The sequence below is a fragment of the Pelophylax lessonae genome, assembly GCF_965119305.1.
Source record: "Pelophylax lessonae genome assembly, chromosome: 1".
NCBI classification, from domain to species: Eukaryota; Metazoa; Chordata; class Amphibia; order Anura; family Ranidae; genus Pelophylax; species Pelophylax lessonae.
This window is the reverse complement of record NC_138768.1, coordinates 31,101,282-31,114,499: the sequence shown is the minus strand read 5'-3', so window position 1 is coordinate 31,114,499 and position 13,218 is coordinate 31,101,282. Positions and strand designations below refer to the sequence as shown.

General features: G+C 42.6%; 1 protein-coding gene across 1 annotated transcript in view; it reads right to left on the bottom strand.

The window, feature by feature from the left end:
* Positions 1 to 360: 360 nt before the first annotated feature.
* Positions 361 to 13,218, bottom strand: part of LOC309567541 (vomeronasal type-2 receptor 26-like) — a gene marked incomplete at both ends in the record, with an annotated part of 298,253 nt that continues 285,395 nt past the window's right edge. Inside the window, 3 exons of the mRNA XM_082272924.1 lie at positions 361 to 1,271; positions 3,837 to 3,960; positions 4,832 to 5,065. Of these exons, the coding sequence (XP_082129050.1) occupies positions 361 to 1,271; positions 3,837 to 3,960; positions 4,832 to 5,065 (1,269 nt within the window). The remainder of the gene's footprint in view (positions 1,272 to 3,836; positions 3,961 to 4,831; positions 5,066 to 13,218) is intronic.

Genomic DNA, 13,218 nt, shown 5'->3' with positions numbered 1-13,218 from the left:
AGTATATATTACTTCATCAGTCACATATATTAATTCATTAGTACCAAATTAAAATTAGGAATACATTTTGGTATGGTTCTCCAATTTCTAGAAAGAGTTTTAATACACAACCCAGGGTGATGGTAGCAACCCCTTGGTTTGATGAACACAAAGCCACCATCCACTTCCAGACCCAAGTTTCATAGCCATCTAACGACCTCAGTATTTAAAAAACAATCCCACCAGGTTCAGACAACTTTTACCCAGGATTCACATTTTCCACTGGAATCTCTTTAGACTTACACTATGTAACTATGTGACTTGGGTGACAGTGATGTGTCTCTTGTGTGAAAACATTTATAAACAGATCCGTAAGAGTAGTTATTCATGTCTTTTTCTGTTATCAAGTAAACATGATTGTATATTCAATTCAGGTTTAAATAAGATAACAAAACATTTTGGAAAAAATATACAGCTTAGAAGTCCAGCACTTGAGGCCAATATGGCAAATACCTCCACAGCCACCATGTATTTCCCTTTAGTGCTCAGATAGGCCGGGATCATGGCAATCCAGACACTGCAGAACACCAGCATGCTGAAAGTGATGTATTTGGCCTCATTAAAACTGTCCGGTAATGTCCTCACCATGAAAGCCAGAACAAAACTCACAGCTGCCAGAAACCCCATATAACCCAACACAGAGTAGAACCCGATAACTGACCCTTCATTACACTGAATGATGATCTTGTCCTGATAAGAGTGAGTGTCCATTTCCTTAAAAGGGTGAGAAGAGGACAACCAAATAAGACATATTATTACTTGAATGGATGAACACACTGCTACTATGGAAATAGCCAGTTTGCTTCCAAGCCATTTCATCCAGTAGCTGCCAGGTTTGGTGGCTTTGAAAGCGATGTAAACCATGATTGTTTTAGCAAGAAGAGAGGAGATGGCTATGGAGAAGATGAGTCCAAATGTCATGACACGGAGTATACAGGTTATATCCAGTGGCTGACCAAGGAACAAGAACACACAGAGGAGGCTCAACAAGATGGAGACAAGGATAAGAAAGCTCAGATTTCTGTTATTAGCTTTGACGATGGGGGTGTTCAGGTAGGAGATAAAAATTCCCTTTATTAAAACTGTCACAATGCAGAGTAAAGCAGAAACTATTAGGAATATATTAGAAATGCCATCAGAGTAGGAAAGGAATTCAAGGAATTTTGGAATACACCGATCTCTCTTCTCATTGGGCCATTCTTCTCCTGGACAATTCATACAGTTCTCACTATCTGCCAAGAACAAAAGATATAACACAGTTGAATTTGTATTCTAATTAATTAAACAGTCATTTGTAGAGGAGCAGTGGGAATGCAATTTGTACATACATTTCCTGGTGTTTTTCAGTACTGGATAAACCAATTATTCTCATGGCACCATAACAACAAATGTCTTCATTGTATCCAGTCCGTGGGGTAACCTTTTGATATATGTGCAAGTGCCAGTGCAAAGAATATGTGCATATAAAACAAGCCGTGCAGATAAAAATTGTTGAATGTATGGCTGGATAATAAGATAAAAAGATCACAAAGTGCTGGTGAATTTGTTTAATGTGACAAGATATAGTGTGTGTGTATAATCAATACATATTAATAAAAGCATGAACGAATAAGAAGTGAATAAAAAAATATATAAAAAAGTAGTGATGGTGGTGAGCTTTAAAGAGGTTGTAAACCCGTTTAAAATTTTTTTTTTTTTTTTACATCCTGCAAGAGAAACACATAATGAGCTAGTATGCATCGCATATTAGCTCATTATGAAATACTTACCTTAGAACGAGCCCCCGCCGTGCCGCTCACTCACCTGTATGACGAGCGACATGTTCAGTCGCCCGTCTTCCGGGATCGCGGCATCCGGCCATCTGATTGGCCGGAGCCGCGGTGACGTCACTCCCGCGCACGCGCGCGGGAGCCGACGGTCACGGCACGGGGCTCTGAAGGAACGGCACGATCAGCCGTTCCTTCAGAGCGCATGCGCCAGTGACGTCACTGGCTGCATTAAAGGTAAATATCTCCTAAACGGTACATGTTTAGGAGATATTTACAGTACCTATAGGTAAGCCTTATCATAGGCTTACCTATAGGTACAACTTCCCGAGGAGGGTTTACTTCCTCTTTAAGTGCTTACGTCCCGACTTCCACTAGAGGTCACACTCACCCCTCAGCAAAGGTAACAATCCTGGCTGCAAAGGGTAAAGCAGATACTTCCCAGATCTAGCACCATTCCCAGATCTGGGCGTCCAATGACGAAACACGTAGGGCGGTACCATACGTCAATGTCACTTCCGGTCTGCAGTCCGCCGTGTGTGGAAAGCGGAAGCTCCCCGGCGCTGCAAACACATTCTGAGTCGATCAACTACAGCCTAACCGTGAGTTACTGCTGCTCCCCTTTGTAATAACAGCATTACATACTATGCTATGAGGTCTTTTGCTTAAACACTCAGATGGGATCCACTTGTCCGTAAGGATTACTGGTGCTAGATCTGGGAAGTATCTGCTTTACCCTTTGCAGCCAGGATTGTTACCTTTGCTGAGGGTTGAGTGCGACCTCTAGTGGAAGTCGGGACGTAAGCTCTTAAAGCTCACCACCATCACTACTTTTTTATATATTTTTTTAATCACTTCTTATTCGTTCATGCTTTTATTAATATTTATTGATTATACACACACACTATATCTTGTCACATTAAACAAATTCACCAGCACTTTGTGATCTTTTTATCTTATTATCCAGCCATACATTCAACGATTTTTATCTGCACGGCTTGTTTTATATGCACATATTCTTTGCACTGGCACTTGCACATATCTCAAAAGGTTACCCCACGGTCTGGATACAGTGTTGGCTTATTTACATATAGAAGGTAGCGCCATTTCCAACTATCTTCCCCCTATTTTGATTCTTGACCCCTAATTTTTAGGGGTTGGTTGGTGGCTGCAACCTATTTCTATACAAGTCTCTGATAATTTATCCATAGCGCTGGTCTTTCGCCTTATTTGTATTTTCAAATGTCTTCATTAGTTGCTATGATGTTGACGGCCAGCCTGCCTGCAAAAATGGCAACTCATGATGCTAATCCAGGTCAGGCAGCCTGCAAGTCCACTGTCATGGTCTTACCTTCTTGCTGTTCTCCTTCGTTTGACATGTGCTGGCGGCCATCTTGGTTTCTGGGTTTCTTGTAGCCTCCCACCCTGCGGCTCCTTCTTCCCACTGGGAGGAGCTGGATGCCTAGCTCATATATATAGGAGGTCTGTGGCTTCAGTTCCTTGCTTGGTCCTCCTGTGTTCACATGCTTCTAAGACTGCTGCTGCTTCTGGTTCCTGATCCTGGCTTCGTCTGACTACCCTGCTGGTTCCTGATCCTGGCTTCATCTGACTACCCTGCTGGTTCCTGATCCCGGCTTCGTCTGACTACCCTCCTGGTTCCTGACCTCTGGCTTCGCGAGACTCTGCTTCGGTTTCGCCATCCGTTTGGACTTTTGCTTTACAGCTTGATTTTCAATAAAGCCTTCCTATTTTCACTTATCTGTTGTTGTACGTCTGGTTCATGGTTCCGTGACATCCACCCCAGCATTCAGGAGAGATGGAAGTCTGGCTCTTAAAGACTTACTTCAGTTTCCCTCTTCTACCACACTGCTGGAAGGCTTTGATGTGAAGAGGGGACTAAGTGATGGGAAACTCTGTGATATTGAAGGGCTCTGTATATGGGTTCCATTAAATAGTTACAACTTTTGCACATCTGTGAATTTCAGTGTAAAACCATTAATAAATATAACTGTATATAAAAATAAGGTATACCTGTCTTATTGGATATCTGCCCCTTTGAACATGGGACACAGTCATAGCAGCAAGAGTGGATTGTAGAATTTGGCTTCTTTCTGTATCCGGGCAAGCAGGAGTTCACACACCGAGACTCCAGCCTCTAAAAGGAAGTGAAAAAAAATTAACTGGAGATTCAATAAGAGTGTGCTGCAAAATGTTACTGTATCTCCTTATCCATTGCTTTCATTGCTCTTTAAACTACTGTACGTACTAACCTAAAAACCTATTTTTCAGTAGGGCTGCCAACACGCCTCACTGTGTGCAGTCTGGAGATCCTGCCAGAAACAAAATGTCTTACTTTTTGGCTGACAACACTAAGCCAATGCCCCACACTGGAGAAAATCTCATGGCAGGCTGACAATGCTGCTGAAAATTTTTAGGCAGTTGTTTAGCATTGTCAGCCTGCTACAGGAGGTGCTGCTTCTGGTGTGATCTCCAGTTAGAAATTGAAAAGGATTCACAAAAAATTAATTTCCTAAGAAAACTGAGTTCAGTTAGACATAATGCCTAATATACTGAAAGAAAAAAAAAAAGATTTTGGGTTTACATGCACTTTAAAGTGTGGTACAATTTAATTTGTAAACTGAATGGTGTCAGCCTTGAGCAATTTTTTATTTTTTATTTTGAACAAGTAAGACAAACTTCCTGCAATGGTATATATAACAGAGCAAACAGGAGGAAATAAGAGAAATTCACTCCTTTTAATAATATTTATCTGGGGGGGGGGGGGGGCAGAATTATTTCTCCTTGGATAACCTCAGTCCATAAGTATGAGTAAGAAATAATTCCTAAAAATATTTTACTTTCTTGTTCACTTATATGTGAAGGGCAGATAAGACAAATATAATATTTGAAGCAATCAAGTTCATGGGTAACACTATGAAAGGTCATTGCGTGACTATAATTTTTTCATATCAGTTGTAAAAACTGTACAATGGGTGGCCAATGTCATGAGAAGTCAGTGTCCTCACCGTATTATTGCCTTCATCCCATGTTATATTGTTGGCGTCAATGTGAAGTTGATTTTCCTCATTAGCCCATGGTGTGTATAAACCAACATCGGTAAGTTTTGTTGTAATGCGGCGGGTAGATTTCATCCAATTTACTATTTTGGAGTGGAATGGAAATTCACCATTTTCATCAAAGAAGGTCATTCTGTCTGCCGTCTTATATGGATTTTTTATTTGTTTCACATATTTATGCAACTGAAGGACAGAAAAACCTCAAACAAGTCAGAGCTGAAGTTTAAACTTTTTATATGTTGCTTTCCCCTGTCTTTACATCTCCTTCTATCAACAAGACATGCGCAATTGGCTTCAGTTTAAATATATAATTTCAGACAAATTTTTGGTTATTCTGAGATTTGGATGTATCCAAGTTTCCTAATGAAATATTAACAATATTTGTTGAAATTTATTTAGTTTCCTATATTCATTTTCTAATAAATTCCAATTTATTTTCCTACATCACGGGACACAGAGCCATACATCATAACATATGGTTTATTACTCACCTACAGGTGAAGGACACTGGCAACCAATCAGAAAGGATGCCCCCTATATAAGTATAAGTGTCTAAAGGTGATAGTCACTGTGGAGAGCCTCTCCACATTTCTCTTCAAAGAAGAAAGAAGAACTTCTACACCTCCGATCAAAGATCACTGAATGTAAAGGGTTTTGTTGTGGGTTTGTTAGGTTTCTCAATGCTTTGATTTATATACTTTTGCCAACATCCCTTTGACATGTATACAGGGGATTTCTGATGCCTTAAGCCAGTAGTGAATGGGACTTTTTGGGAAAAAGATTTAAGATATTTGTATATAAAATAAAACAAATTTATTTTGAACAATAATAAAAAACAATACACATGTGTGTGTAGGGCTATAGGCCCTATATTGTGAAGAGGTGAAGAAGTATAAAGTTGCAGTGAAAAAGTAGTGACTTTGGTGAGCATATAGATGTTTTTCTCTGTTCTCTGAACTTGTTCCAAGTTTTCTGGGTCAGAGAAAGAACATCTGCGGTTTCCTACGCGTTTCGGCCTTGCGGCCTTTCTCAAGGATTTCACCGTATCTGTATTTGTGACAGAAGAGATTTTTTAGTACACCTACAAAGCCAAGGGGAAGTATTTTCCATTTGGGGTGGTGTTTACATTTTAAACTTACATTTTCAAAATTGCCTTTCCAAGCATGGAGACCTTTTTTCCTAGTGTCCTTCTGCAACAGGAACTGGAGTCGCGGCTCCTATGATTAATATAAGAGTTACCAGATGTAGTTTGTAAAAGATTAAATTACTTAGATTAAATTAGATTAAATACTCTTGACTTACGATCTAAGCCAGTGAGTAAATAATATTTTTGAAAATGCAAAATAAACACAATCTTTTACAAACTACATCTGGTAACTCTTATATTAATCATAGGAACAGCGACTCCAGTTCCTGTTGCAGAAACAGGACAGGAGGAAAAAAGGTCTCCATGCTTGGAAAGGCAATTTTGAAAATGTAAGTATAAAATGTAAACACCACCCCAAATGGAAAATACTTCCCCTTGGCTTTGTAGGTGTACTAAAAAATCTCTTCTCTCACAAATACAGATATGATGAAATCCTTGAGAAAGGCCGCAAGGCCGAAACGCGTAGGAAACCGCAGATGTTCTTTCTCTGACCCAGAAAACTTGAAACAAGTTCAGAGAACAGAGAAAAACATCTATATGCTCACCAAAGTCACTACTTTTTCACTGCAACTTTATACTTCTTCACCTCTTCACAATATAGGGCCTATAGCCCTACACACACATGTGTATTGTTTTTTATTATTGTTCAAAATAAATTTGTTTTATTTTATATACAAATATCTTAAATCTTTTGCCCAAAAAGTACCATTCACTCCTGGCTTAAGGCACCAGAAATCCCCTGTATGAATGTAAAGGGTTAGCTATCAGATCCATCTTAACCACTTAAGCCCCGGAAGATTTTACCCCCATTCCGACCAGGGGGTATTTTGCGATTCGGCACTGCGTGAATTTAACGCACAATTGCGCGGTCGTGCGACGCTGTACCTAAACGAATTTGACGTCCTTTTTTTCCCACAAACAGAGCTTTCTTTTGGTGGTATTTGATCACCTGTGCGATTTTTTGATCACGCGCTATAAACAAAAAAAGAGCGTCAATTTTGCAAAAATAGCAATATTTTTCACATTTTTTTATATGAAATTCCCCCCAAAAAAAATGTAAAAATCAAAATTTTTAAAAATTTTCGGCCAATTTGTTTTATGCTACCTATGTTTGGTAAAAAAAAATCGCAAAAAGCGTATTTTGATTGGTTTGCGCAAAAGTTATCGCGTTTACTAACAAAGGGAAAGATTTTTGTCATTTTTGTTGTTTTTTTTTTTTAACGCGTAATGGCGGCGATCTGCGATTTTTTTTGCGGTACTGCGACATTGCGGCGGACAGATCGGACCCTTGACTGACATTTTTGACACTTTTGGGGTTACCAGTGACATTTCTACAGTAATCAGTGCTATACATATGCACTGTTACTGTAAAAATACACTGGTAGTGAAGGGGTTAACTTTATTTGGAAGGGAGGGGCTGTGTGTGTCCCTAGGGGCGTGGTTTCTACTGTGATTGGCTGTGGCTCTAGCTGTAAGGACACTGATCAACGGATCTACATACCAGATCCGTTTTATCAGTGTCTTTGCAGCGAGGAGAATGACAGGCAGTTTGTTTACACAAGCTGCCTGACATTCTCCCTCTCCCCCGCCGATCGCCGAGTGGCCGGCGGACATCGGGTCCGCTGGTCACACGCGCGGGGGGGTCCGTGACCACGCGGGAGCGAGAGCGCGCCTCCGGGGGCGTGCGCTCGCTCCCTAGACCCTCACAAGCAAGCAACGTAGCCCTACGTTAGTTTGCCTGTGAGGGGCTGACCGCCGACGTAGATAGTCGTGCGGCGGTCGGCAAGTGGTTAAAAAGTAAATGGACTATAAATATGGTACCTGAGCCTCAGGAAGCAGATACAAGGGTTTGCCTGTAATGCTCTCCTTTTTAGGCGCTGGACCCTGGGATCCGGACCCTTGGAATACCAAACCCCAAAGGCGCTCCATGCAGGGTGCTTTACAGGTCCAAGGCTGTGGCCCCTCTAAAACAAGGGGACCCAGTCCTTGAAGGTCGTCAAGACAAAGCTGTGATGGGTGAAGATTGGATTCTTGTTTCATACAGAATCCTGCATCAGGACTGGTGAATTAAATTTAAAATATTTAACCACTTTACCACCGGAGGATTTTCCTGCTTTACGTCTGGGCCACTTTTTGCAACTTGGCACTGCGTGACTTTAACTGACAATTGCGCGGTCATGCAATGCTGTATCCAAACAAAAATTACGTCTTTTTTTCACACAAACAGAGCTTTCTTTTGGTGGTATTTGATCACCTCTGCGCTTTTCATTTTTTTAATTTATTTTTATTAATAAAAAAAGAGCAAAAATTCTGCGAAAAAATTTACATTTTCTACTTTGACAGTTAAAAAATATCCAATATATTCAATTTTTGTCATATATTTGGGCCAAAATGTATTTAGTTTTATGTCTTTGACAAAAAAATTCTCAATGAGAGTATTTTTAACCGCTTTAAGACCGGGAGATTTTACCCCATTCCTGACCAGGCTATATTTTGCGATTCGGCACTGTGTTAATTTAATGGACAATTGCGCGGTCGTACAACATTGTACCAAAATTAAATTTATGTCCTTTTTTTCCTCATAAATAGAGCTTTCTTTTGGTGGTTTTTGATCACCTCTGCGCTTTTTATTTTTTACGATATTAATAAAAAAATGCAAACATTTTGAGAAAAAAAAAACAATATTTTTTACATTCTGATATATAACATTAACAAAAAAAAATGATAAATCAAAATTTTTTAACATTTTAGGCCAATGTGTTTTCTGCTACATATTTTTGGTAAAAAAAATCACAAAAGGCGTATTTTTATTGGTTTGCGCAAAAGTTATTGCGTTTACTAACTATGGGAAAGATTTGTCATTTTTATTGTTTATTTTATTTTTACTAGTAATGGCAGCGATCTGCGATTTTTTTTGCGGGACTGTGACACTGCGGCGGACAGATTGGACCCCTAACTGACATTTTTGACACTTTTGGGGGTACCAGTCACATTACTACAGTAATCAGTGCTAAAAATATGCACTGTTACTGTAATAATGACACTGGCAGGGAGAGGTTAACTTTATTGGTGATCAAGGGGTTAAATGTATGCCTCATGCTTACTGATGTGTGTGGGGGGAGGGGATTGTGTGACACAGGCACAGATCACAGGTTCAGCTATGCTAAATCCTGTAATCTGTCCCTGCCTGTCATATAGGAGAAACTGCCTGCTTTGTGTACACAAGCGGGCGGATTTCCTCTCTCGATCCCCGTTGATCGGGGAAGAGCGGCGGTGATCACCGCCTCTCCTCCCCTGGCCCGACTCCCGCTGTGTATGAATAGAGGGAGAATGTCTGGTGATGTAGGTCTACGTCGCCAGACGATAACGAGCCACTGTGCCGCAGTAGAGGCACAGTGAGCAGTGGTAAAGAGGTTAAACATACAGCAAAACTTGAAGGTAAAAATTGCTGGCATAATTGCAGATTGTAAATATTTCATGCACTGTTCCCTTAAAAAAAGATAACAGAGACCGAGTGCCATGTGAGTCTCTGCATGAGACTACGGATGTTTAGCATAGGCAAAATACATCTTGTTAAGCATTATTTCTGTGCTTATTTTTCTGACACACTGCTTTCACCCTGTGCTGATTACCTGAAAGGTATTAGCTGTGACAAACCAATGTGTGCATGAGACTGTGGATGTTAAGCTATGCAAAATACATTTTGTTGAAAGCTCTGGTTTTTCCTTAGGGATTAAATGTGCCATTTATATCAATTGTGATTAAATGAGCTTGTGCAGTTGTGGGATAATGCAAAGTTTGTTTAAACATTATTTCTTTGCCTATTGTTATCACACTTGCCCAGGACTGATCACCTGAAAGGTATAAGCTGTGACAAACAAAATTCAGCCTAAGCTGCTCTCACCCCATGTGGTTGCTGTTTTTGACTTGGCTCATAAGCGCCCACATGTTTGTCTCTGCCCTTCATAGTATGTCTGTGGCAAAGGCCTATTCATGCGCGAGAGAGAATTTTCACCTTTAAGTACAGGTGTACGACGCTGGAGGGCATGTTTGAATGCAATTGACGTGTACGTAGATGCCACATAGCACACCACGCATGCGCAGTACAGCAAAAATTGGCGCACTTTAGAAGGAACTGTTTCCAACGCGCTAGCCTCTGCTGAGGCTGAAGGGGACACAGAGCAGCTGGGTTGTGTGAGTCACTGTGGGTGTATGATTACTGGCACAAACAGGTCTTGTATCTTGGAATAATCAGTGCTGTGTGTGATAAGCTGTATAAGCTTGGCACAAGCCTTGGGTACACTGAAGTTCGTACCACAGGTTTGTCTTGCTATAAAGCAATGTCTGCCCCAAAGAGGGCTGGGGGGGCACAGTTGGAAGGGGCACTGTGATGCCACGGTCAGGCCTTGAAGGTCCTAGCCGTGCTTTCCCTGTGCCTACTCCCCCTGAAGAGCCAGAGGCGACTAGCCAATCTGAGCCATTACAATTGTCAGGCATAGTAGCTACCCCAGGTGCTTCTGCCGCAACCTACATCACTAAGGATAATTTGGCATCGGTATTAGCCAGCCTTGAGGGTTGGATTGCTGACATGATTGCAGCATCACAAAGAGGGAAGAAACATGATATACCCCCCTCACCTGAGTCACCCCCTGAATTCAGTTCAGGATTGGGCAGAGGATGTGGAAGACGTAGCTGATGATAACCATATAGAAGGTCAAGCTGAGGTTTCCACTTTTGGGGAGTCAGGGTCAGAGGAGTCTCTGTCAGTCTCTCAAACCCAGAGATTGTTAGTTCAGTCTCTTACTGAAATGGTCCGGACTGGACACAAATGTCCTTCCTTAGAGACGGCTGAAGTCTCCTTTTCCTCTCTAGTCTCATTGCACCCTTCTCATAGTCCTCGAACGTTTCCCATACATCCGCTCGTGGAGCAAGAAATGTAAAATGATTGGGACCATCCGGATAGGATTTTTTGTTTCTCCTGAAAAGGTTTTCACTATTGTATCCTATGGAGGAAAAAGTTTACTAAGAAATGGTATGTACCCACTGTGGATGCTGCCATTTCTTCAGTTACCTAAGACTTTAACCTGCCCTGTGGATAATGCCCAGGTTTTTAAAGTTCCAGCAGATAAGAAGTTGGAATCTTTAATAAGAGCCTCTTTTGCGGTTGCAGGATCTGTGATACAACCAGCAGTAGCAGCCATAGGAGTTTGTCAGTCTTTAAAAGACCGTATGAAGTGGGTGTCCAAAACAGTTCCTTCTCAAAGAGAGTGTGTGAAAGATCTGTCAGGTCTACCTTGCACTTTATGTTAATTGATATGTAAAAAGTTACTGGCTGGCTTCCCTTTTCAGGGAGAACACCTTTTAGTGATGATCTGGATAAGTATAGCCAAAAGATCTCGGGGGAAAGAGTACGCTGCTACCTGTGAAAAGAAAGAGCGTCCTTCTTTTAAGATCCCCAGCACTCATACCACCAGTGCTTCTAATTCCAGACAGGGGCGACGGCCTCAACCATCTGGGTCCGGAACCAAGTCTTCAGGGCAGGGTCAGAAAAAGCCCTGAGCCCCCGAGATCAGCCAATTCTTCCTCTAAGCCTACTCTGGGAAGGGGCGTCCCCACTCACTTGGGTGGGGGATAGTGCTATTGATACGTCTGCCTCTCCTAAGAAACACAATACTTCCCTCTCCAAGTATCTGTGGGATTCTGATTTGTATGACGTGTGGAGGTGTTGTCATGCAGGAGAGAGGGACTATTCATACCTTTCCCCTCGTCACGGCACCTACTCGCATATTGATCTGTGCATTACTGACAAACATCTTTTGGAACATGTCTCGTCTGTCGAGCTCCACACTGCCACCTGGTCGGATCATTCTCCCTTAACTGTATCAGTGAATTTGGGCGCCCTCAAGCTGTCCACGTTTGTGTGGAAACTACCTAATCATCTCTTATCCAATACTGTGTACGTGGAGGAGATTCAAACTCAACTGAATAACTTCATAACTGAAAATTCTCTGCCTGATGTTGACCCGGTCGTGGTGTGGAATGCTCATAAAGCTGTATTACGTGGTCTATTACGTGGTAACATACAAGGAGGACATCAAGAGGTACATTTCCTCGTGCACTGTCTGTGCCCGCAATAAGACTCCTCGTTCCTCTCCCGTGGGTCTATTACAACCTCTCCCGATTCCCTCCCGGCCCTGGGCTCAATCTCCATGGACTTTGTGGTAGACAGGTTAAAGTGAACCTGTCCTCCGCCTTCCACCCTCAGTCAAACGGGCAGACGGAGAGAACTAACCAGACCCTAGAGCAGTACCTACGCTGTTTTAGCACCCACCTACAGGATGACTGGCTTGACCATCTCCCCACGGCTGAGTTTGCCTACAACAATGCGGAGCACAGCTCAACCAAGCACAGCCCCTTCTTTGCTAACACAGGCTCGCATCCGGTATTCATTCCCCACCTACCCGTCGCCTCCACCCTCCCAGCAGTGGCCGAACACCTAACAACCCTACAGGAGGCACAAAAGAACATTATTAACAACCTCCAGCTCACCCAGAGGCGCTTTAAACAGGGAGCAGACAGACGCCGCAGACCCACCCCGGGCTTCCATGTGGGAGACAAGGTGTGGCTGTCCACCAGGAACCTAAGATTGAAGGTCCCCTCCAAAAAGTTGGCCCAAAAATATATGGGTCCATTCCGGATCTCTGCGCAAATTAACGAGGTCACGTTCCGGCTCGATCTTCCGGACTCCATTAGGGTGCACCCTGTTTTACATTGCTCCCTCCTCAAGCCATACGTGGAGAACACCTTCACAGGCCGACACTCGCCCCCTCCACCACCCGTGAGGGTACAGGGTGAAGAAGAATACGCTGTCGCAAAGATCCTCGACTCCAGGATCCACCGGGGAAGACTACAATACCTAATTGGGTGGGAGGGCTACCCTCCCGAGGATAACTCCTGGGAACCAGAAGAAAACGTCCACGCCCCCAGACTGGTAAAAGAGTTCCACCAACGGCACCCCGGTAAGCCTGCCCCTGCGGTGCCCGGAGGTCACCTTGGAAGGGGGGGAGTACTGTCAGGATTTGAACCTGTGACCAGCCACATCCCAGGCGGTAGCCCTGCTTACTAGGCTACTGTCCTCTCTGGACATTCCTCCTTGAACATTCCTCCCTGAAGCCTATTATTTCAACCT